Genomic DNA, 25591 nt, shown 5'->3' with positions numbered 1-25591 from the left:
TGAAGAAGTTTTGTTTTTGAATAGTGCTTTGTTTTTGAAGTTTTATTTTTACTTAATATATGAAAAATGGACTATAAAATTTTATTTTTATAATTTAAAATATTAAAAATTTATTTATACGACTAAATAAATTCTTTATACAGTTTTTAAATTGCATTATAGTATTTTTTGTGTTATTGTAATATTATTTTTTTAATAAAAGTATTATATAATTATTTTTATTGTTCATCTCTGTCTATCTTTTTACTGTCATAAAATCTAATTAGTTGTTATTCTTCTTGACACTTTTAAATAAATTTTTTATTTTTATATTCTTTTACTAGCATTTTAGTATACTTTTAAATATTGTAAGTATAAATTTGTTATATTTTTGAGCAAATAGTATTATTTTGTTATTACTTTAATATTTTTATCTATGACAAAGTTATATGATAATATTATTTTTATTTTTCATCATAATTTATCTCTTTATAGTTATTAAATGCACTAATTATTATAGATAAATATAATATTTTTTTAATTTATTGATAAAAAATGTAAAATAAAATAATAAATCAATGTTATTTCACTGGTTAATAATGATGCATTATTTTAGTATACTTTTATATATATATATATATTGGCCATGGTAATTCACAAATATAAATATTTGGTTTTTTCTAAATCAATATTTTTGTTGTTATTGATGCTAATAAAATATATCATTTTGCTTAAAACTAATAAGGTCCTCTATAATTGATGTTTGGTGACGTGGGAGCAAAGAACAGAATTTGCATAAGCAAACAAATGCTACAAAAGACAAAACAGTACTTTGGTTCGGAGAAATGTTTTTGATATTATTATTATTATTATTATAAGTGATGTTGCCAGCTTGTCTTATTAATGCCCGGCCCCACCCGTTCGTGCAAATTTAAAACTAAAATCCAACCAATGACTATTAAGAATCTGATCTTATATTATGATAATATCACACGGCTTGCGCACCATAGAAGCCCAACTTTTCGTATGGTATCTATCCACTCATATCATATGATTACCTGCTTCACATAACCACCTCTACAATTATGCCCGCAATGCGGATTACCACGTGGCTGCATTTTTTTATTTTATTTTTATATTAAACTAGAGTAGTAATTTTATTATAATTTATCTAAAAATTAATAAGAGTGAAAAAATTCTTTCATTTCTCCTACAGACAAGTAAAAGAAAATATCAAATTTTACTATTCAGATAAACAAAATTAATTTGACATCTTACGAAGAGTAAAAAATCGAAAAAAAAAAAGATCTAAATTTTTTATTTTTAATAATATTGAAATTTTAATTAAATGACAAAATTCAGTTTTGCTCGAAAAAATTAAGATTCATTTTTTTTTTTAGTAAGAATTTATTAATTTTCAATAACTATAATTATTGAATAAATTGTTGAAAAACTATGCATATTTGTGGGATTCCAGTTCGCTAAAAGAAGGATTTTAGGTTTAAAAAGAATAGGATAGAAGAGTGATAAGATGGGCAGTTGTAGCCTTTTAGACCTCATATTTGTCTTAGGCAGTTGATTTGATTAAGATTTAATATAATTTGAAGATCATGGAAATCTTGGTTGGTTGTGCCCTGCCCCCTACTCGTTATATCCAATATATTAATTTTCCATGTTTCCTGTAGATGCTTTTATCTTATAATCATACAGTTTAGGAAGAAGCAAAATAATGAGTCGAAATAAAAAGAGCAAAGATTATTCATTTCATATTATAATGCAATGTTATTAACCAAAAAAAGGGGCAATTACTAGTTCCCAATTTATAAGTTAGGACATTCAGCTTAATTTAATTTAGTTTTTCTAATTAAAAGTGGACATCGTTACTTGTTAAGGGACTATTTTGGCCATTTGAACATCTTGCGAGTTTTATATTATTTAGTCTATCCTATTCCACTTTTATTCTTTTTTTCATTTTAGTTTGGTTTAAAACCAAACTGATCCTTTCCTCACATACGAGTGAGTCTACCAAAATCTAGTATACACAAGGTTTCCCAATAATTTCAGATTTGATAATAATGACTTAATGTAAACTCGTTTGCTTTAAGAAATCATATTAAATGCAATATAAATATTACTTGTGATATTTAAATAGCCACTGAATTTTATTTTTGATTACAATTTAGTTATATTATTAATAAAAAAATTAGTATATAAGTCATTTAATTTTAATTTTGATTAAATGCAAAGTTAAATAATTATTTATTTCACTGTCTCTATCTACTCTTAATTAATTCAACAAGAAATCTAATTGAAAATTTTCAGTTTAGTTCTCACCATCAAAAGTTGAGCTGTCACTTAGTGAGGTGATAGATTCATATTTTAACTTGATCAACATCTTAATTTCAATTCATATTTTTTTTAAAAGAATAAAATTGAGGATGACTTTGCATTTAACAGTAAAAAATGCAGTATCTTGGAGATAGAAGATCAACTTTGTATAACAAAATTGGGTTCAACTTAATTCTTTGTAAAATTATATTCCCATTCAGGATTCTGGAATACCTTGCAAGCTAGTAAAGGGAGAAAAAGGATGGACAATAAATAAACTTAATAAAAGACTTTTAATAATTCTTATTAAAAATAAAATTATTTTAAGAATTTAGTAATTAATATATTAACAATTTAGTTAGTGTAAATAAAGAGATCCAAATTTGGTAGCTCACTAGTGAAAATCAATAATCAGGTTAGATGGACTCACCATTATATTTATGTACATGTTAATTATCTTCTCTTCCATTAATTTTTAAGTTTGATGAAAGCCAATTAAACCAAAATCAAAAGATGAATAGGTCTACCAGTTTTATGGCATGTGTCAGCAAGCAATAAACGAGCTCATATGAACACTTCATAAATTATTCACGTCGATTCAATTTAGCCATTAATTAATTGAATGTTAGACTAATATAATTTAATTAGAATAAAAAATAATGAACTTGATTGGAATCAAGGAACACAAAACTAAAATTAGAATATTTTTATTATTTAAAATATAATAGAAAATTTATAATAGAAAATAAGAAAAGAATAAAAAGATTTGCTTTAATATTTTGTAGTTTTTTTTTTTTTTTTCCGATGTTACAATGTCATTTCTTGGAATTAGTAAATAGGACTTTGTTTTTGCTTTTGTTTATCTGTACTTTTTTCTTTGATAAAATGCTTTCTATGGTTCAACATGTATTATTATTATTATTATGACTAAAGGGACATATAATCGGAGTCTTCCATGGCACGAATTCAAGACCTCATTTGTTTACATAAACTTTATAGGGTATAAATGAATCAAACGTCTCACAACCTATTTAGAACTCTGATTGATAAAAAACTCGTTCGAAGTTGTTGTCAATTTAAACGAGCCGAGCTCGAGCTTGACAGAATTTAGCTCGTTAGTTCACGAACTTACTCGTTTACTAGCTTGTGAACAGGCTTGTGAGCTCGAGCTCGAACTCGGTTCGTTTAAAAATCTTGCGAACAAGTTCGTAATCTGATATGTTTGTAAAATTCGTGAACATGTTCGTTTATAAGCTCGACAAGCAAGATCGTATGCAAGCTCATTTACAAACTCGAGGTCGAATTCATAATAATAATAATAACAATATATTATTATTATTATTATTATTATTATTATTATTATTATTATAACTGTAATATTTAAGTGTAGTTAATACTATTAATAAGAATTATAATAAAATTAATAAATAATAAATAAATATATTCTATAACAATTAATAAAATAAGTATTTTTTAAATTAGATAAACTAAAGTTGACTCATTAATACAATTTCTATTTTACTCATGAATTATTGTGTATTATAAAATTTAGTTACATTTTTTGATGGTAAAAATATTCTAAATGCATCCTCTAATTATACTAATTTAATAAAAATTATTTATTTTTAAAACCTTAATTAGTGTATAATAGGTCATGACTAACCAAGCACTAGCGTAGAAAGAAAAATTAAATATTATGTCTAAATGAATATAGTAAGTGTTATTATCATTATTGTGAAACTTTATATATCTTAACCTTAATACAAAATATTTTCTTTTCAATCTCATACTCTTCGGTTCTTAAATATATCATATTTATGCAACTCGAATCTTAGAGTCAATAGAGTATAATGTCGATGCTGGACCATACGGTTTCTTTAAAAAAAATCTTAATTTGGATTGAATTTACATTTATATTTATAAATGGTAATCAAATTGAAAACTAAGATAAAATAAATCAAGACTGTAATTTATATAAGTTAATATATTATTATAAATTTTTTTATCTATTTTATTATATCACACCTAGACTATTAAAATTTATTTTAAATTATATAAATATTATTCATTAAAAGGTGAGAGTAACTAGAAAATGATATAGTGGAACCGATTTATATGCTTTAAGTTAACACAGACTTGTGATATGTTTAATATGATTTTTTTGAAATTTTTATGTACCGATGGTCTTTACTTTTTTTATTCATATTGTTTTAGTAATACTTTTATTTTTTCATGTTTTGGTATATTTTTAAAAGTTGATTTTGATTATTTTTATTGCAAATCTGATATTTTTTGCTAAATTTGAAACTTTTATCATTTTTTGTTATATTTTTAGATTTTTTAATAATTAACTTAATAAAAAAATGTTTAACGAGCTCGAATTCGAGCTTTTTTTATTATGCAACCACTCAATAGGTCTTTTACTAATTGCTTCATTTTTACTAAGCCCTATATTTGTGAAATTGAATGTCCGTCTCCCCTCTCTCTAAGAAGGAAACAAAAGGAAAAAAAAAAAAAAAGATTTGCATATCTTACACTATTGTGGTGGTCTCCGACCTTTTCTTTTTTCTTTTTTTGATAATTAAATTTTTTATTAATAATAACGGAGAAGAAAACATATTAAAAAAATACACAAAGCGGATAGGTTTACCCCAATAAACTTCAAAGGAAATCCTAAGCAGCTAAACCTTAGTTTATTTTTTAGAATATCTTTCTTGCAATGTAGCCATTCTATTTCACTTGAGCTTGAAGTATAATTAGTACAATTTTTTTATTATTTTATATTAAAGATTTTATTTAATAAAATGGAAGTTGTCAAGATTGAAATCTAAACTTCAATACCATATGAACCAAAAGTTTATATTGTTCAACTGTAATTTTATCTGTGCCTATTAGAAAGATAGGCTAATTTCATATTTGGATTGACTTTCGTAATGAAGGTGGCTGAAGTAAGGTTTAATCTTAAGTTTAAAAAAAGTCCAACCAAAGTGGACGATTAACTCAATAGCAAAGTTATTCTCAATTTGAAAAAAGAAAAAGATAATTATTCTTTTTTTGTAGATGTGATATAAAAAGAGAAGATAACATTATAAAATAGTAAAATTGATTTCCATAGAATTACAGTACATAAATAAATGGAACACTTAAAAGAAGGATAAATATGACACTAGATTTCCAGTGACCTTTCCAGCCATAAATAAGGAAGAAAAAGAATTGATATAATAGCATTATAATGAATCATTCAAATATTTATAAGAAAACTATAAATTACAAATCAAATAATTATATTTATAGAAATGATTATTCAATTAGTCGTTATAACACTATTATTTATATAATACATTTTATTTACAATTATTCAGCAAGGAATGATGGGATATTAACTATTATAGAAAATTCTTACTTAATTTAAATATATATAATCACCTATAAATTAAATTGATAGATGATTAATATTTTTTTATTTGTTTCAAATAATTGAATAAATGCTAATTATTTAATGCCAAAATCTAAAATACTCATACATACATATATTACGAAATTATAATGCAAATGATCATTGAACTGCATCTAGTTCAATTTAACCATAAAAATTTAATTTGTTTCAATTTAATAATTTAACTTTAATTGTGTCTCAATTTAGTTACTTCACCAAAGATTGAAACGTCATAAAAATAATCAATGAAAAAAGAGTAATTAAGAAAAACAACCGCGACATCCAATTCCTTATTAGCAAAGTGACTGAATTATAATAAAGATTAACGGTGAATGATTGAAATAAAATAAAATAAATTATGATCAAAATAAAATAAGCGCAAAATTCAATTAGAATTTATATAATTATTGCTTATTTATTTATTTATTATGAAAGAATTATCCAGCTATTATTCTATTGAAGCTAAGGAGAAGTATGATTAGCAATCTCTACTACAAATATGGAATAAACATGTTTTCAGAAACTAATTAAAAAATAAACATACATAAGATAGCCCCAGCACTAACCTTAAAAAAAGGTAGTACCAGCACACAAATCTTATATATTAATTAAATGCATTAAAATGACCAAATAAAAGTATGGAAGCATCATCATATATGATGAGCTAAAATTTTTATGAAATGGATGATTATAGCAAAAAGACAAATGCAATAATCCTGAAGTTGTGGGTTTCTGGGGTTTGGTAGACATGGACAAGAAATATAAATAAATGTTTGTTTACCAGTTCCTGTGGATTCGAAATCTCAACCAAATATCAAGTTGGACATTTATAAAAGTTCAAGTGTCTGTGATTCCACCTCACGTCAACAAAAATAATAGTAAGAGCTTGCCAGCCTGCAATTTCAATAGGAGAAGAGAATGAAGACAAAACCTTTCAGACGTGGGTAGAAGAGGAATTGGTGGATCACACTCAACTATAAGAATTAAAGGGGCACCTGAAAGAAAAGAAAAGTAAGAACTTAGTTCTGCAACACTATGTACCTATTTCCTCTTACTTGAGAAGAAGGTAAAAGCCTTACATTCTTTTTCTGTGATATCGAGTTTCATAAAATTAGGGTTCCATGCATAGATATACTCTTGTAATATTCATGAATTTGTGTTCTTGAAGTCTTTGAGTAATATTTATAAATTTGTTCTTCAATAGTAAATGAATACTTTGTAGCTACTTTATTAGTCCAAAATCTGATTCTTGTTTATTTTTCATCAAGTTCTTGGAGTAATTAGGGCTCATAGATAACCATATGTATAATTTGATTTATCTACTTTGCAGCTTCTATATTCTTGCCATCGGTTCTCTGAACTAAATCCTCTGAGAATAAGCTACCCTAATGGATATGGAATCGGCTAGATGGTTTACTGAACAGGTACAATACATATATAATTTTTCATCTATACATAATTCTTTGGCATAATTTTGTTTTTCTTTCAACCCAATTCCTAAACTACAAGGTTTTTTTCTGATAATAATTCTGTGCTAATCACAGGATTTGGATGATTACAAGTTAATCCAAGAATATCATATCAACACTCTAGCTGCGTTGACCACTCAAAACATGGTAACTGCACTTGGAGATGAACTCCAACCATCTTTCTCTTCCGACAGCAATTCCTCTTACCCTGTTTTCACTGCCAAAAGCACTGCCACTGCTGCTGCTGCTGGAACCACTTTAAGTAGTTACTTTATTGAAACATCTCAGACCAGCTATGAGAGACCCAGTAAACTGCATAAGACAAATAGCTGGAACTCGGACATCACCACAGAGGACCAGTCAGCAAAGCCTTCTTCTACCTCTCAACTTCTTTCTTTTGAGACCCCAAAAGTTTCGTCACCTGTAAATTCCCAAAGATTTTACATGAAGCCGAAGGATGAGGCTGCGTCGCCAAGAAATATGCACTTCCAACCTGTGATTTCAAGGCCTCCTTATGATATTCAAAATCATGACATAAAGACCATCCAAGGAATTACTAATAACAAGAGGCCTTACTCCGTGACTAGAACTGCTTCTCATGCTCAGGATCATATACTGGCTGAAAGAAAGAGGAGAGAAAAACTTAGCCAGCGGTTTATTGCTCTTTCAGCCCTTGTTCCAGGCCTAAAGAAGGTATTTCTTTGTTCTGTTCTTGTACATGTCTCAGTTTCAATAAAGTTTTCCTTGAATGAAATCTTACTAAGGTAATGAGTAATGTCTATCCGCATGTGAAGATGGACAAAGCTTCTGTCCTCGGAGATGCTATCAAGCATGTGAAACAACTTCAAGAACGAGTGAAAATGCTCGAGGACCAGACCAAGAAGAGAACTATGGAATCAATTATCCTAATAAAGAAGTCTCAGCTCTCTGCTGACGATGAATCTTCTTCTTGTGATGACAACTCCGATGGTTGCTCTGATTCAGCACTCCCAGAGATTGAAGCAAGAGTCTCGGATAAGGATGTACTTTTTCGAATCCACTGTGAGAAACAACAGGGAGTTGTACCCAAAATACTACACGAAGTAGAGAATCTTCACTTATCTATCATCAACAACACTGTCTTGCCATTTGGGAGTTCCACCCTTGATATCACCATAATTGCGCAGGTAATTTAAATTCCAACATGTACCTGCTGGTACTACTGAATCGATAAGCCAATAACTATATCATAATATTCAAACATTAAGAATATGTTAAACGCATGCCATCAAATTAATCATTCTCCATATTGATGCAGATGGATGAGAACAACTCCATGGCAGTGAAGGATCTCGTCAAAAACCTAAGAGTGGCTTTGTTGAAGTTCATGTGACCTACAGTAGTTCAGTGGGTTTGCGCATTACATTCCTGCATGTACCTTAAGACTATTTTGCTAAACACAAAGTCTTTAGTTCGGTCCCTCTCTAAAAGAATTAAGCACATAATATGATCTCGTTTCTTCTGTAATCTATATTTGAGCTTCTTCTGGCGTGGGGGTTTTCTTTTCTGTGTCCTCGTTTTTGCGTGGTTGACTTATTAATCACGTTGGATTACCCACACACATGCTGTAAATTATTAGGGTTTTTGAAGGGCTAATTAATGTCTTTCCACTCTCTTTCTTTGCACATGTTAAGAACCCTAAAACATTGGATAGTGCTTGGACTTGTTGGAATGAGTAGAAAGGGCACATTCTTTTAGAAGTTTGACAACTTTTGTTTTTCTTTTAGGGTTTCTGTTTTTGGTTGGATTTGTTTTTCTAACCAGTGAGATTGATCGGGTTACTTGTGATCCTTAATTTATACTCTGTAATAATTGATTTTAAATTTTAATTGAAAATATTATTAAACTCAAAAAATTAATTTAATAACATTAGAGAGACTTTTATGATGGGGCTAGATGACCTCAAACTTTGAAGTAACTAAACTATTGAAAATTCTTTTACTCAACAATAATTTGGTTCCTCAGACACACATTGCACTGATTATTCTTTTTCTTTCTTTATATACAGTAGAATCTTTTAATAATTATATTCTATATGAAAATAACATCTATATACTTATGAAAACAACTTGAGCCATATACAAATAACAATAAATTGCACATTATAATAAATTACAATTTATTTAAGCCACATAGTATGAAATTTGTCTCCACATAATAAAAATCATAATATACATATTTCAAAAAATCATATATAATGCTATAGTAAGATTTTAAAATACAAAAAAAGAATCATGTAAAGTAGTTTGATGTGAAACTTACTCCTTAGAGTTATTACCACATTTTTGAATTCATAGATATATAATAGCTCCTTAGCATGAACATGTTAATTGATTATAATTGCTTATGACACCTCATCTACATGAATTAGCAACTACATGTGCTTGGTGCAATTATGGAAGTTTTATTATTATGTATTCATATTAGGGCTGGCGAGCTCATACTACTATTACATTTGGAAGCTCACAGCTGTTTGTGCATATTGTTATTTTCGACTATGGTGCCCGCAATTTTTGATGAATATGCTTGTCATGAAATTGAATAAGCTTCTTAATTGATAAATGAGTTTGGGTAGAACTCATCCTAAAAGTTAACTCAAAGGAAGAGGGTGTCCAATTCACTTATATACATTATAACAACTCAGTAGCCAAGCGATGTAGGATAAATACAACTTCTAACACCTTCCCTCACGTTTAGCGTGACATGTAAACGGGCCGGGACCAAATCCACCATAGCAAACAAAATGTTGGCTCTGATATCATGATAAATGAGCTTGGGTAGAACTCATCCCAAAAGCTAGCTCAAAGAAAGAAAGTGTCAAATCCACTTATATACATTATAACAGTTCAGTAACCAAGCGATGTAAGATAGATACAACTTCTAACATTGATAACCGATAAAAATATAGACATAACAAAAAAACCGAGCATATAAGAATATATTGAGCATATAAAAATAGGTCGAACATATAAAAATAGCCGATCATAATAGATTGAATAGAATATACTGAATAAACTGGGGTTGGCAAAAGTTTAAGTCGTAATAAGAATACAAGTTTAAGAAAGACAATCATGATCGGACTTTAACGAGCAGAAAAATACCTTGTCAATGCATGCACGTAATGAGAACGAAGAAAGATGAAATCAATATTTAATTTTGAAATCTAGCAAATGTAAGGAAAGCTTTTTAATCTTATAGAGTCCCAAGTAGTTAAATTGTCAATTCCACGTCGACAAAAATACCTAGCATTATATATAGCTACTTCTCAATTGAAGCATTTCCTTATCTCTTATGTTCTCTTTGTTTCATTTATTTATTGTTTTGATTGAAGCTGAGCATGCATCACTTGTTCCTTAATCTTCACGACTAGTTTATGTGCATGTGCTGCAGATTGATCGACTTTGGAGTAATAAAAGATACTGTTACCTCAACTACTTGTAATTTAAACCAGCCTAAACTCTCAACTACAGTTCATTGCTATATATGAAGTCGGTTCATAATTTGTGGGTTATAAGATTCTTTTCGGTAAGTAAATGGTTTTATTAATTATCAAATGGGCAAAACTATATAATATTATATCTCATTCAGCCAAGCCAATATGCTGCCCTAATACACTCTAAGGATCCTACCGCAATACAATATCAAAAACCCTAAAGAGCACAACAAGCGCATCCAGCCATTTTCATATCAGAAATTAAATAAATTACCATACTCCGAATCGATAATAAAGAGAAAACTTAGACGGACACAATTGTCAATTTTTAACAATCCTATGTATCAAATTGTAATTATAACATTCATTTTGTTTTAGTTTTCATTAGGCAAAATACAACAATCTATAAATCACTGCATAATTTATCAAGGCAGATGCGTTCAAGCAAGGAACATAATAATCTGGCACATATGTCCTATCGAGATTACACTTATAAGTTTAAAATGGCTTAATATAGAAGTAAATATGAAAAATCCTGCTATTTTTTCTCTTCTAATTTATGTTTAGTTATTTCATTTCTGATTCGAGGAATTGTGTTAGGTAATTAAAAAGAATAAATATAGAACCATGCATTGAATAATTGCCCTATGGAAAAGCTAAAGCAGCCTGAATATTTTCCTTTCTTAAGGCAAATTCTTGTCTACATATATATTACTATTAGTGGCAAAATACAAAAACCAAAATAATAAATAATTATATTTCCTAACAATAATTATACATCTGCCATTGCCACACAAAATGGATTATTTATCACAGCTCATACAAGTTGAAAGATTAGATATCCACCACAATATGGACAACCTACATTCTGCTAATGTATGATTTATTTTAGCAATAAGCAAACCCATCAATCTAATCAAGAAAATTATAGAAAAAGAAAAGATAGGATTCATCTTCAAATTAAATTCCTAACCACAATCCCTTGACAATTCCTTGTGGTTCCCATTCCCAACAAATGACAAGTTAGAAAAATTTCAGAGCCCATGTACACGTTCTCCTAATTCCCCAACTACACACACCATTTGCCCATGTTGGTAATTAATTTACTTATAGAATATGAATGATAGCTTATCACAATAAAAATAAATAACTCATTGTTTTAGATCAGAATCATATTTATTCCTAAAATAATGTCTTATGCACTACAACTTCGTTAAAACGTGACTTGATATCATTGAATAATGATAGATAATTTCCATCATAGGGTTTTTTCAATAGTTAGCTCAAAAAATAGTCTGCATTTGATTGATGATATTAGCACATAAATTATTGTAGAAGATTGTTTTTCTTTTTCTATGAATCCTAGTTCTTTCAGTTGCAGTTTTTTCTTAGTTTATTTGAGTTCTTTTTCTATTCTATCACTTCAAAATCTTAATTTTGATTACTGTACGATATTGACCTAAGACAAGTTTTATAATTACTCAAACTGGGTTGTCTATTTGGGATCCTTTCAAGGTTAAGATCCATCATTAAGGCACCTTTTCAGTTAATTAATTTAGTTGATTGACAGAAAGAAATTTTAGACTTTGATTTTACTCTTTTTTAGTTTCATTAATTTCCTTTTTTTCTTTCTTTTCATCCAAGCACTGCAAACTAGCATCCTATAAATAAATTGACTTTGTAATTTTTCAGTGACTTATCAATAATGTTACTAATTTTCCTCAAACATTTGTTTAGATTTATGTTTTTGAAATTTGTTTTTTTTTTTTCAATTGAAGAATTACTTTTTTAGAATTTCTTCAAGCACTAGCTGTCCGATAAATTTTGTTTCACATTAACTCACCATGTCACTTCTCTTTTTATTCAACAGAAACGTGTGAAGAAGGAGAAGAGAAACAAGATGAGAAACTCTCTAGTGAGGCTGCTTCTCCTAGCCTAGCAACAGGCTGATACAAATTGAACTTCAGATAGATATTTTCCTTTAACTATAAAGATTAGTGAATCAATGAATGATATTAATTCTTAACTACTTTTTTAATGGTTTACTTAACAGAAATTATTTTCTATTAATGATAAAATTGGATCGTATTAACTATTATATATACATATCTTGAGCTAATTATTACATATATTAGATATATATACAGTAAAATAGAGAAATAATACATACATATCAGTATTTTACACTTTAAATATATAATTAATTATTTAAAACTAAGAAATATATATCAATATCTATGAATTTGATATGTATATGGTAACATATATCTTGCTATCTTACTATTGATAATGTCTGAATTCTATGCATTAACAAACAAATTGGAAAGAAAATGAGAGATAGAAAAATATATAATACTATCAATTTAATAAAGGGAGTGATGTCCTGTTGAAACTCTGACTTAGCAATTTAGCAACAACGATATCAGACAAAGATATTTACATTATGTTGGGTTAAAATCCGTCAAATCTATGAAATTTATTTGCAAATCTAAAGTTTATGTATCTCAAATGAAGTGAAAATTAATTTAGAATTCTAAATAATCAAATTTGTGTGGAATTGATTATAGTTAAACTAAATTCTAAGGAAAAAAGATAGAACTTTTAGATAAATTCTACATTAGTAAGTCAATTTATTTCATAGCACCAAAATATCCCTTTCAACTTTGTCACTTTTATTTTGCTTTATCACTTATGTCTTTTTCTTGAATGAAATGAATTCTTTAAGCGATTTTAACCAAATATAGCATTAAATAAAACTAGTTTAAGTTGTTAGTTTGACAATATAGCATTCGTTGTCTTCATATTTCAACCTATTATGTGAAAGGATTACATACATCCTACTTAAGCCGGCACAACATGTTCCTTGCAAGTAGTAGAGAACTCCATAAATCAAATAAAAGGATATTATTATTAATAGTGAACATCTTAAATATTATTAGTAGTTGTCGTTCTAGAAACAACAAGGAGCTAAGAGAAATCCTTATGCTGAGATCTCAAATGTCTAAATTTTGCACACTGTCTAACAAAACACATCTATTTTTATATGTGCATGCATCAAATTATTGGTACTAAAATGATGAAAGATCATAAGAAGATTGATATTTTAAATGATTTTACACGTACATATTGAAGCTAGGTTTACACCAGCAATACCAAATCAAATTATTTAAATCTTTGTTAAGTATTTCTTTTATTATTATTATTATTATTATTATTATTTCTTAAAAAAATAGGGAATTTCAACCTAAAATCTATTGAGACATATATATATCGTAAAGCTAAGCTTACAAATTTGAATGAGACAGAACAAATATTTTTACTGAAGTGATGAATAATAAAACGAAAATGAAAATATGGGTTAGTGACAACGATGGGGTTGACATCCAACAAAATCGCGAATTCCCAATTAAGCGGAAAATTGATACGTTATTAGCAAGTGGAATACTTTAATTACTTAATGTTACTCAAAAGCTAACTATTGTTGACTATAAACCGTTCGGTTCAGACAAAAACCCCCCTTCATACTTTTCTTCCCAAGAAAAGAGGAGGCTGTGTTGGGGCGTTCCTGAACTAATAAAATTTTCCCATTTTATATAATTTATTATTATCATTTTTATTTATTCAATTCAGTGTTAAACAAGTTTTATAATTTAAGTAAAATAAATTCCAGTATTTAAAAGTATTTATAAATAAAATAAATTCGATTGGAAAACAAATGTTTTTGTAAATCAAAGAGTTTCTTTTTCTTGTTTTGGGAGAGGAAGCTGATATTTAATAACTAAGCAAGGAAAGAGTTTGAGCCAAAACAAAGGAAGTAATGGATGCTGGGACATCATTATCAATAACAACAACCTCACCATCAGAGATGGACATAAAAACGAGCAAATCGCTATATTCAAACTTCAGAAATTATTTGATAATTTTCTGAATATGTGTGCCCACAAGAACCCAATTCGGTTTCAAACCCTTGTTAGAATTTGCCCCCATTTGTCAAAAGAAAATTAAATCTCAAGAATTATGTGTGGACACATGAAATTGCGCAATCACTCTCGATATGAATTCGTCTAGAAATGCTTTATTATCAAGTGCAGAAGGTTTATTAAGATAGTAACTAAATCAATTTTAGGGTTCAATTTCCTTCTACTTAATAAGATTTGGAGATTTGCATCCTTTTTCATCTATTAGTTTTTTTTCCTCCAAGTAAATGTCGAATTTTGTTTAATACTGAAATAAGAAAAAAATTACCTCTTTGATATAAAAATATTACTTTTTTAAAAGCTTTTTATCAATACAATTATATTACAACCAAGAGTTAAATGAATAACATAAATAATTTAATTATAATATACTTAAATATGTTACTTTTATAATTTAAATATAAAATATCTAAAATTCTGTCACTTTTATCACAATCAAAATTTATATTTTATACTTCAGGTGTTTACTGCAATAAAAAAATACACATATATAAGTATTTTTATAATGTAATATTAAATAATTGATATACATTTAATTATTTATAATTAATAAATATTTATTAATTTTTATCTATATAATAAAGAGGTAAAAATATGAATCTAAATAAAATAAAATAAATTAATAATTAAATATAATAAACTAAGAGTATACAAGTGATTTCCTAATTCACTTATTAATTGCAAGCTCGGGTCATAAGTTGCGACTTGCATTTTCTCCCTGATTTTTCATCAAAAAAAAAAAAATATTAACCTCGATGACAGACTCAAATGTAAAAATTATTTTATTTTATTATTTTTATTTACATTTAAAAATGTGAAAACTAACCCAATTAAGCTCTAAACCTCTTATGCAGATTCCTCAGTCTACCCCCAGCTCCAGGCTCCTAGGTTAGCAGTATACATCCATTTGGTTGTCAATAAAGGATTGGATGCTGCTGCTTTTGCTATCCTTATCAGAAAAAGTCTCAGCAACCTTGTAGATGGTGCAACCTTCAAGAAGATGGTCCCTTCCAAGGAGTTTGCAGAAACTTTTGGTATCTTACAGGCTTCAGTGCTTGCAGAAACTATTGGCACTCAAAATTTCGCTATTTTATCCCCTAACCATTCCTGTATTTCCTTATATGTAAATATTAACTCTTTGAATCCCTTGGCAGTTATGTAATCCAATTATCCAAGCAAGGGAGAGACTCTTCCATCTTCAGGATTGTTCTGAACTTTTTTGTTCCTCAGACTAGTAACAAGCCTTCTAGTTCTAGGTGGTCGGCCCCCATTCGTATATAGGGGAGTCTTTCATTTGCTTGGGTCACAAATCTCCTTGACCATTTTTATTTTTTTGTTTCTTTTGAATTCTGATAATTCCCAGCAATGAATTTCTTTATTTTTTTGAACCCAAAAGAATTACAAATAAAATATAATCAAGATGTAAAAAAAATAAGACATGTCGTTCTCTGACTGGTAATTTTGATGGTTCACTTTTTGATTGCATTAAGTTAGTCTTAAAACAGTATGATATTAGTGTAGTCCTGAATTCAAATATGGGTTAGTATATAAAAAGTGCAACTGCCCAACCACGTTTATTTTTGTTGCATCATCTATTTTATTATATTTTTGCACCTTATCTGCCTCCAATAAATAAATAATAAATGTTTATTTTCAAATGTCCCAGATTTGGACAGCTTGATGGGTACATATAACACGCAGATTTGGACCCTCCAAATAAATATACATATAACCTTAACTTTCTAGTTTGAGAAAGACTTCCAAATTCCACGTTTCTCTCCTATCTACTTTCTCCTAGGCACGATAACAAGCATCAAATAATGAATAATTTATATTTATTTGATTTTTAACATAAACATAAAGGTAGATCTAATACAAATTGCATATCCCTAAATTTGATAACAATATTCTCTTTTTTCTCTTTTTCTTTAAGGTTCTCTTTTCTCTTTTTCCTAGATTTCTTTATATTCACTTGGCATTGATTATCAAAGGCACAAACTATTAATTATGCCCATTAAATAATTTGAGTTTCAGATCTTTGGTATCCTTCTATGAATTATTCTACTGTTTTGGTAAGATGTACAGCTAATAAAAAAATAAAAGGATACTGTATATGTATAATGGGAAGAGATGACATTGTCAAGGAGACAATTTGTGTTCATTCTGTCACATTAGTTTTTTTTTTTTTCTTTTTCCTCATTCCCAAGTCTAATCAGTGTGGGTTACACTTACAGAATTAAAATAGCTATTCTCTTATATATATATATATATATATATATATATATATATATACGAATTGGAAAGAAAAAATAAGCAAATTTACTATAAAAAATCAGTATTGGATTTTTAATAATCGTTCTTATAAGATAATTAGGTCATATATTAAAATAGTCGATCAAATCATAATTGAGCCTAAACAAAAGAAAAAAAATCAACCTCAACCAAGATTGACTTGACTCATATATGAGAACTTCCCATTGTTGGCTTTGGCCATTTTAAGCTTCACGGTTTTGTTTTGTCTTTTTTATGAATTTGAGAACCTCTTAGAAGGACATCCTAAAATATTCTCCAACTTAGCAGATTCAATATTGGTTTTCATATACTTCTGTAATGAAACAATAAAAAGCAATTTATGTAATTAGTTTTAATTTCTTATATATTTTTTATTAGTTTTTTTTTGTCTGGCTCTAATATATGACTCAATTCATTCATATATCTAAATTTTAAAGCGTTGTCATCCTAAAAGCCTGCTAAATACATTCCTGTGACAATTTGATCCAAAAGACGTGGTTCAATGAGGGCCAAAAGTAGATGTGGAAGGCAATGATAGAATGCATGGATAAAAAATAGCTTCTGACAGATTTTTAGGATAGCAACATTCTAAAAATATGATATATGAATGAATTGAATTGCACATTAAAATACTATAGAAAATAGCAGATAATATATATATATATATATATATATATATATATATATATATATATATATATATATATATATATATATATATATATATAATTAGAACTAATCACATGAGGCACCTTTTGGTTTTTTGAATTTAGAGTTGCAGAAACCCCCAAATTATACATGTTGAATTCAATAATATTTCAAAATGATTGATTTTCTAAGAAGTTGTAGTAACGCCTTTTGGGTCTTTGATAATTCGCTTTTTATATTTTAATTTTGATTCCTTATATAATATAATGATCATAAAGAAATTAATTAATAAACTACATTAAATAGAATTAATAGAATAATACTATGATGTTCTTTTGATATGTGCAACCATATTTAATTAAACTAAAAAAAAAAGCATATTTGAAAGTTTAAAACTATAATCTTATGTATTGAAAATAAAGAAATTGACTAATAAATTACATTAAATAAAATTAATAGGAAAATAATATAGTATTATTTAATATATACAAACTATAATTAATTAAATTGGAAAAGATAAAAGAAATTTTAAAAATTACAAAGAAAGGAAAAAAATTCAAAGTTTAGAATTAGAATTTTATGTAATTAAAAATAAAAATAATTGTTGAATTACATTAATTAAAATTAATAGGACAATAATATGGAATTATTTAATGTGAAAATTATATTTAATTAAATTGGAAAAAAATTTAAAAAGTTACAAAATAAAAGAAAAAAAATATTCAATATGTGTAGTCTTGGTTTGGCTCCAATTTAGTTTTTCGATTTTCGTACACATGTCTAAATATAGACACTTTTTAATTGTTTAATAATGAAATTATAAGAACATTTAAATTAAACGTAATAGATTCGAAAAAATTTCAAAATGAATAATGTGCTCAGAAATTTTCGAATTCATTAAAAAGAAAATTAAAACAATAGTTGGGAACTATGCTTTTCACTTTTCCATTTAATTCATAAAATTGGGGGCATCCCCCTATCATATATATACATATATGGATGCCCACATGTGGAAATACAATTGGACCCATTTATGAATGCACATGTTCTGAGTTTGACCATTTTCCTACCTTTTCTTCATTTCTATTTTTGGACCGAATGGAAAAAGATACTGCACCTTCCTCTCAGCTTCTATATTAAACCATGTGCTTAATTTGATTATATTTTCTAATTAAATTTTTTGTAGTTGTACCTGTATGCCCCTAATAGATAATTCGAGCATTAGTTGCTGACATGTTACCATTTAATCTTGTTTTCAGTTTGTCTTTCTCCTTTTAATTTTTAATGTTTCCAAATTGTTGTTTAATCAAGAATTTCCCCACTTAGTTGAAGAGAGAAATTGCTGGAATCCTTCTTCTTATTCCCCACTCCCACAACATAACTAACAATTTGGCTTAATATTTCAGTCAATTGTACATTTTTTGTTGTTTCCTCAAGTAGCCAGTGGAATTTAAATCACTGTCAATTCTCTGAAAAAATATAATTGTTGATTAAGGCATCTAACTTGCTGGTAATTTTAATAATAAAATATTAGATTTTTTCTTATATTATTAAAAGTATCCTGTATTTGTTTTAGCTTGGTGAAAACCAAACTGAATCCATCTTATGGGGATTGGGTATAAAAATTAGGTTAATAGTTAAAAAAAAAAACAGTTAAGGGTATATAATGATTATTACAAGTGTCATTATTAAGTTATTATCTTTGTCAAGAAATATATGAAATGGGAAACAAATTACTAAGTTTCGAAAAGTGGGAAAAAATGGTGAAGTTCTGACAAAGTGTAGACAAATGGAAAGGAAATAATTTCTATTAATCTGTTGATTTTAAGAAAGTTAGAAAAATATTTTTCTGCTAATCTATTAATTCAGAAAAAAAAAAAAAAGCATCAACTTTGATTGGTTTAAAAGAATACTAAAAATTAGAAAAGAAAAGGAGAAGGAGAAAAAGTTCTCTAAAATTTACTGATAATCAGAAAATGCCTCTGAAACCTCTAAGTACATAGTACAACATTTTAATTAGAAATCAGAACAGAAATCCTAAATCTATCCCGAATAAGGATGGAATTGGTGAAGGTGAATAAAAATATAAAGCAAAAGCTTGCAAGCCAAAAATCCTCTGCTTGATTTAACAATTTGCAAATAGCACATGCGCCTAGCTAAAAAGAATTGCGATAGGTCCTACACATGGATGAAATTTGAACGAAAATGCTATGATGAGAGGGGGGAATAAACTTTTCATAAGTTTACTCAGCAACGACACTTTAAAGGAAGATTGCATGTGTTGGATTTTGCTAGGACAATATGAAGGGCAAAGAATCGAGCTACTACTCAAGTAAAGGAAGTACATAACTAATGATTAAGAAGAAATGAAAATAAAGTATATACTGTCAGTGATGCCTTTCAGTTTAGTGATATTGAATCATAGGGTGAGCAAGATTTCGAATGATTTGATTTGGTTTGATTTATATTTTTTTTGATAAATTTAGTTTATCCAGTTTGTACTTTAAAAATTGAATTTATTTTGATTCAGTTCGGTTTTAAATTCAAAATTTTAATCAATCGAATAGATTTATATAATAATTTTTTTATTATTTATTGATAAAGATATTAAATATATATAATTTTTAATTTTTTTAAAATAAATTTATGTAATTCATTTTATTTATTTTGATTTTTTGATTTATCCTCTTATTTAGTTCAGTAAAAATTCAAATGAAATTTAAATTGATTTGATTTGAAAATCTAGTTCAGTTTGGTTCATATTTATAAGTATAATTTTATTCAACGCTTTTCTTTTCGTCGCCAGATGCTTTACCGACAAATACAAGAGCGTTGCCGATATTGTTGGTAAATTCTCCATCGAGCCAAAAACAGCAACAGAAATGGGCATCCATCAATAAGACTAAAAACTCGATACTAATGCTGTTTTACATCGGCATTACCTCATCCAGCGACGCTTCAGAACTGTCGTTAATAGTATTGATTGTTGAACAAATGGTTGGAAATTACCGACACCTTTGGGCTTAAATCAAGCAAAAGTTAGTGTTCATACCAACTTTTGTCCCATAACATGACTGTGGAAAGACATTATATGGACATGACCATCCCTCGTATGTGTCCTTAGTTTGCCTCCCTCCAGCCTGTTTGCCTTGCCTCTTATGTAATAAAGGAACGAATGCTTACTTTTGAAGAGGCTCCAAATTAATCAAAATTAATTTCTAGAGTTACAGTCACAGCATGTATACCTTATTCAGTGACCTACAACTCCAAGGGTTATGTTCTTATTTGATAAATTGTATTTTCTTTATAATAATGATTATCTTTTATTAATTTTAAGCTTACAATGAAAAAGTTATAATATAGTGTTTGACAGCTCCATCCTAATTCGTTAATTAGGATTCAAATTCGAAAGCCAACGTCAAAGACTTCTTTTTTTCTTTCAAATTTACTAATTGGGTATAGTATTTGTGAAAATTAATATTATGAAAACTTTTCGCCTAACCAAAAAACTTAAAAGAAGTCAAGAGCTTTTCTATATTAATTACATATCTTTTAACTTTATTATTTTATTTTGATACACAAAATTCAACTCCTTTGAGTGGGGTGAAAATATGTAAATTAGCTACAAGTAGTCATGAGTTCTATTTAAAAAATAATGATTAAATTTAACTTAATTATCTTAAAATTAAAATGAAATTATGAATTAATTTCTATTTCCATTTCTTTGAATGAAACAAATGAACCCAACCCAAAAAAACCAACTGAATTTCTCCTCTTCAGAAAAGCACCCAATTAGCACATTGTACTTATGTACAATTTCATTGATGTACCCAATTAGCAGAAATTTTTGAATTTTGTTAGGAAAAAGGTACAATTGTTAATTAATTATATAATAACTCTGAAGGACAAAAATTCCCAGAGAAGAAAAAAATGAAGAAGAAGAAGAAGAAAATGTAGTGCTAAGGTAAGCAGCTAGCTTTGAATAAATAAACAATATTCTCATAAAGTTTGACCTTGCATATGCAACATAGAAAATTAAGAAACAAAGAAGGAAGGAAGATAGTCTTTTTCTTGATAGAAATTTAGAACTAGAATGCATATAATAGAAAGCTTAATTTGCGAAACATTGTTGGCCAAAATGGGTCAACAAACGACTAAATTATACAGAAAGAGCCATCAAATGTACAGTGCTTATTGATGAAAAAGAGAATGTAGACAAAGACAAACCATTTTCACACGTGGGAAATAGAATTCTATAATCTTTTCGTATTCAAGCGCGTACGGTACTACCTATAAAGAGACTGCAAAATTTCTTACCTTTTAGCTTATCGAAAAAAAAAAAAAAAAAAGCAAAGAAAAAAAGATCTCCATTATCTTCTTCTCGGTCTCTTCTTCTTCTTCTTCTTCAACAATTCTTCATTATCATTTTGACAGGTAAGCTGTCCCAGTCCATTAGTACTGATACTGATGGTTTTACTCGCATAAATTCTCTTGGAGGTGTCTTCTTTTGTTGCCGACAGTTTCTTTGTTATTTTTTCCATCAGAATTGTGTGAAGATGCATACTTTTCTTACATTTGTAAATGACTCAGGTCTTGTTTTTGAGTTTTAGGTAATAAACTTTGAAAAAGGATGATCTTAGTTTCTTCTTTTTTCTACTGTTTCTACTTAACTTCTTTAGCTTCCATTTCCATTTGGATTCGTATCTTCAGTTTTATTTCTTCTTTCTTTTTGTTTTCACTTCAATCACGAGTAGTTCGCTTTTGGTATATATCTACATAGAAGTTATGCACTTTGATCTGAAAATCTCTAGGTCTTACTTTCTTTTTTTATGTAGATTACATATCAAAGATCTTGAGATCTGAATATTTAGAATTCCTAGTTTGATAGCTTCAATTCTAAGTAATGAGTGCCTTGTTTAATTCTTTCTGCAGGTGTCTGACCTTTATCTTACTTGTCTTTCTTTAGAGAAATGGAAATCCCATCGGCTAAATGGTTATCTGAATTGGTACGTGCATCTACAAGCTACACTATGATTGTTATATAAGTAAATAAATTGACCCATCATCTTGCTTTGCGATTTGTATAGCCTTAATGATTTAGTTTTTATTTGCAGGGAATGGAGGATGCGTCATTTAACTACCAGTACCAAATAAACACCCTTGATTACTCAATTGATGATGTTGATTTTCAGTCTCCCTCTTCCAAAAGCTACTCATTAAATGACCAGATCTTTAACCCTCAAAGTGTACAAAATATGAGCTGTGCACCCAGCAATATTGATCAAAGGCCAGCAAAACAGCTAAAGACCAACAGCTGGAGATCTTGCACCACTGACCAAATCACTTCTTCAAAGGCTTCTCCTTCTTCATCTTCTCATATTATCTCTTTCGACAACTCGAATTCATCGCCAGCTACTTCTCCACACTTCTACGGCCTTGACTCAACTACTGTAAAGCCTAAGACTGAAATAGGGCCTAATGGAAAAGTGAACCATGACCCCTCTAGTTTGTTTGGTCTGGGTTCCTTTGAGGATCAATATGGTTCAACCTATTATAACCAGGGAACTAAGAAGGCCGGTGCATCGACTAGGTCTCCTTTACACGCACAAGATCATGTGATAGCAGAGAGAAAACGCCGCGAAAAGCTTAGCCAGCGATTCATAGCTCTTTCAGCAGTGGTTCCTGGCCTGAAAAAGGTATATATATATGTGCCTGTTCTTTAGAAGGGACTAATGCTTTTCATTAATTTCTTGCTTTCCATGAAATTAAAATTAAATAAAAATAGCTGGCAAGTATTGATTTCTTTCTGGGTATGAAAGTCAAGATCCATATGATTATTGAGAAAGAACTATTACTAATCTCAATTTTATGTACACTAGCCCTAGGTCTGTTGAGAGATTTCCAGAGATGAAGTTTGAGTAAAAAGACATTCTTTTACAAGGGTCCAAATTCATATGAGAATTAGTCTAAAATAAATTTGGCAAATATCAAATTAATAAAAAGTTCTTGTACATGATGCAATAAATGCGAAGTTTTGAGTAACAAAATCCTAATGTTCATTGACAGATGGACAAAGCGTCTGTTCTTGGAGATGCTATTAAGTACTTGAAGCATTTACAAGAGCGCGTAAAGACACTAGAAGAACAAGCTGCCAAGAAAACTATGGAATCAGTTGTTTTCGTCAAGAAATCACAAGTCTATGCAGATGATGATTCGTCCTCAATTGATGAGAACTTCGTTGGAAGTTGCGATCACCCGCTCCCGGAAATTGAAGCCAGAGTTTCAGACAAGGATATCCTCATTAAAATCCATTGTGAAAAGCAGAAAGGTTGCTTACTCAAAATACTAAGTGAAGTGGAAAGGCTTCATTTAAATGTCCTCAACAGCAGTATCTTGCCCTTCGGGAATTCCACCCTTGATGTAACCATTGTTGGCCAGGTAAAATTTTCTTTTGTTTTGCACACTATCCTAAGAATTTAAAATGAATGAAGTCTAATTTAATTTAATTTCAAAATGATTAGAGAATTCGTTGTTTAATGATCAAGCATCTATATTCATGTAATAAGAGGGATCAAATATATAACCCCAAACATCTTTTTTTTTCTTTCTAAAACAAATCAATAAGTAGTCTCGATTTAAAAGTCTAAATTTTAATTTTTATGTGCCTTAAGATAAATGATGAATTAAAATTTATGTTTCTCTACACAAATGATCCTTTAAATGGAAAGAACAAAAAGGCAAATTCTATCATAAAAAGATTACATAAGAGTGACTATTTTTTTTTTTAGATTTATGAATTTCAATTAGCTGTTTAATTATTATGGGAATTTAATATCTCAAAGACTAGCTACTTAAAGATTGAGTTCCGGTGACTAATTGCAGATGGATGGTGAATTCTCCATGACAATGAAGGATCTCGTGAGAAACCTAAGACAAGCTCTGGAATAGTAGCAGTAGTAGTATATATATATATGATACACTACCTGCAAGAATTTGAACATTGAAAAGACCAAGTACGATAACGATCCTATGATAGCATTAGCAGCAGCTTTTTAACTTTCCTACTGGTTTGATGTTTCCATAACCTCCTGAGAGAAACATCGTTGTCTCTCATTCTCTCTGTGTCTCTGTATCAGTACTGCAGCGAGGTTTCCATTTTTGCAGCAAAGGGTTTTGTTTTCAGGCAAACGGCTGTTTCGTTTTTTTCGAGTGGTTGACTCGTTGACCATGTTTTATAAAACACGTGCTGAATATGGAACCCGCAGTTTTTTTTTTCTCTATTTCTTCTCTTTTTTAGAGGGTTGTATTATTTTTTTTAGAGGTTTCCTGTCTCTTTCCCTGTTGTAATGTAACTTGTAGAGTTTTCCAAGACCGTTTGGTTGGTTTATCTAATTAATCAATTAAGGTTCAATTTGCTTTTTTCTTTTTTTCTTTTTTCTTCTTTTGAGAAAGATATGTACTATCATTAAAAGAATGGCAAGCCTAAGAAAAAAGAGAAATTTTTTTAGATATATTAATCTATAGATAAATTGAATTAAATAATAATGTACTTTATTATTTATTAAGTGTTATATTTGTATTAGTTTGTCTATTTATAGATTAAAATTTTTTTATATTTAAATTGAATATCTATTTGTATAATCTTAACTATTGATTTGTGCAATTGATTCGGTATCACATTGACACTAATGTCATATATTTTAAACTTTTAAATTTATTAGATTTAATCACAACCGTTGGATAAAAACTCACTAATAGGATGAAAGATTACCTTTTTAACAATTTCATGCAATATAAGTATAAAATCTAATAATATTTATATTTTATTCTATCGATTGTATAATTTTTTTAAATAATTAATAATTTTAATTTTATTAAAAATAAAATTTTTATAACATTCGTGTTATGTGACACCAAATAATAACTCATTAATTTAAAATAAATGATTGAAATTTGTTATTTAATAAAAAGTAACTTACATTCCAAATTT

At 28.3% G+C, this 25591-nt stretch overlaps 2 protein-coding genes across 4 annotated transcripts; both read left to right on the top strand.

The window, feature by feature from the left end:
• The first annotated feature begins 6596 nt into the window (after window positions 1–6596).
• Window positions 6597–8724, top strand: LOC8288726 (transcription factor bHLH18). The gene is made up of 5 exons (XM_048377112.1): window positions 6597–6809; window positions 7074–7167; window positions 7288–7905; window positions 8007–8378; window positions 8510–8724. Exons 2-5 carry the CDS (start codon window positions 7132–7134, stop codon window positions 8582–8584), a joined length of 1101 nt encoding a protein of 366 aa, XP_048233069.1. The 5' UTR covers window positions 6597–6809; window positions 7074–7131; the 3' UTR covers window positions 8585–8724.
• Window positions 8725–21679: 12955 nt separating this feature from the next.
• LOC8288727 (transcription factor bHLH18-like) lies at window positions 21680–25024 on the top strand. Of its 3 annotated transcripts, none has more exons than XM_002528866.4 (5): window positions 21680–22035; window positions 22568–22607; window positions 22716–23297; window positions 23668–24039; window positions 24484–25024. In XM_002528866.4, exons 2-5 carry the CDS (start codon window positions 22572–22574, stop codon window positions 24547–24549), a joined length of 1056 nt encoding a protein of 351 aa, XP_002528912.4. In that variant the 5' UTR covers window positions 21680–22035; window positions 22568–22571; the 3' UTR covers window positions 24550–25024. The 3 variants fall into 3 exon arrangements, with proteins under 3 accessions (XP_002528912.4, XP_048232302.1, XP_048232303.1); XM_048376345.1 differs by having other exon boundaries at window positions 21684–22035; window positions 22534–22607; XM_048376346.1 differs by lacking the exon at window positions 21680–22035 and adding an exon at window positions 22055–22211 and having other exon boundaries at window positions 22534–22607.
• The last annotated feature ends 567 nt before the right edge of the window (window positions 25025–25591 follow it).

Source organism: Ricinus communis, chromosome 7 (assembly GCF_019578655.1).
Source record: "Ricinus communis isolate WT05 ecotype wild-type chromosome 7, ASM1957865v1, whole genome shotgun sequence".
Lineage (NCBI taxonomy): Eukaryota > Viridiplantae > Streptophyta > Magnoliopsida > Malpighiales > Euphorbiaceae > Ricinus > Ricinus communis.
This window is presented reverse-complemented; position numbering and strand designations above follow the sequence as displayed.

Coding starts and splice junctions, on each gene's coding strand:
- LOC8288726 (XM_048377112.1), top strand. CDS start 7,132: ATGGATATGGAATCGGCTAGATGGTTTACTGAACAG. Junction 7,906..8,006: donor TTGTTCCAGGCCTAAAGAAG/GTATTTCTTTGT, acceptor CCGCATGTGAAG/ATGGACAAAGCTTCTGTCCT. Junction 8,379..8,509: donor ATATCACCATAATTGCGCAG/GTAATTTAAATT, acceptor ATATTGATGCAG/ATGGATGAGAACAACTCCAT.
- LOC8288727 (XM_002528866.4), top strand. CDS start 22,572: ATGGAAATCCCATCGGCTAAATGGTTATCTGAATTG. Junction 22,608..22,715: donor CTAAATGGTTATCTGAATTG/GTACGTGCATCT, acceptor TTTTATTTGCAG/GGAATGGAGGATGCGTCATT. Junction 23,298..23,667: donor TGGTTCCTGGCCTGAAAAAG/GTATATATATAT, acceptor GTTCATTGACAG/ATGGACAAAGCGTCTGTTCT.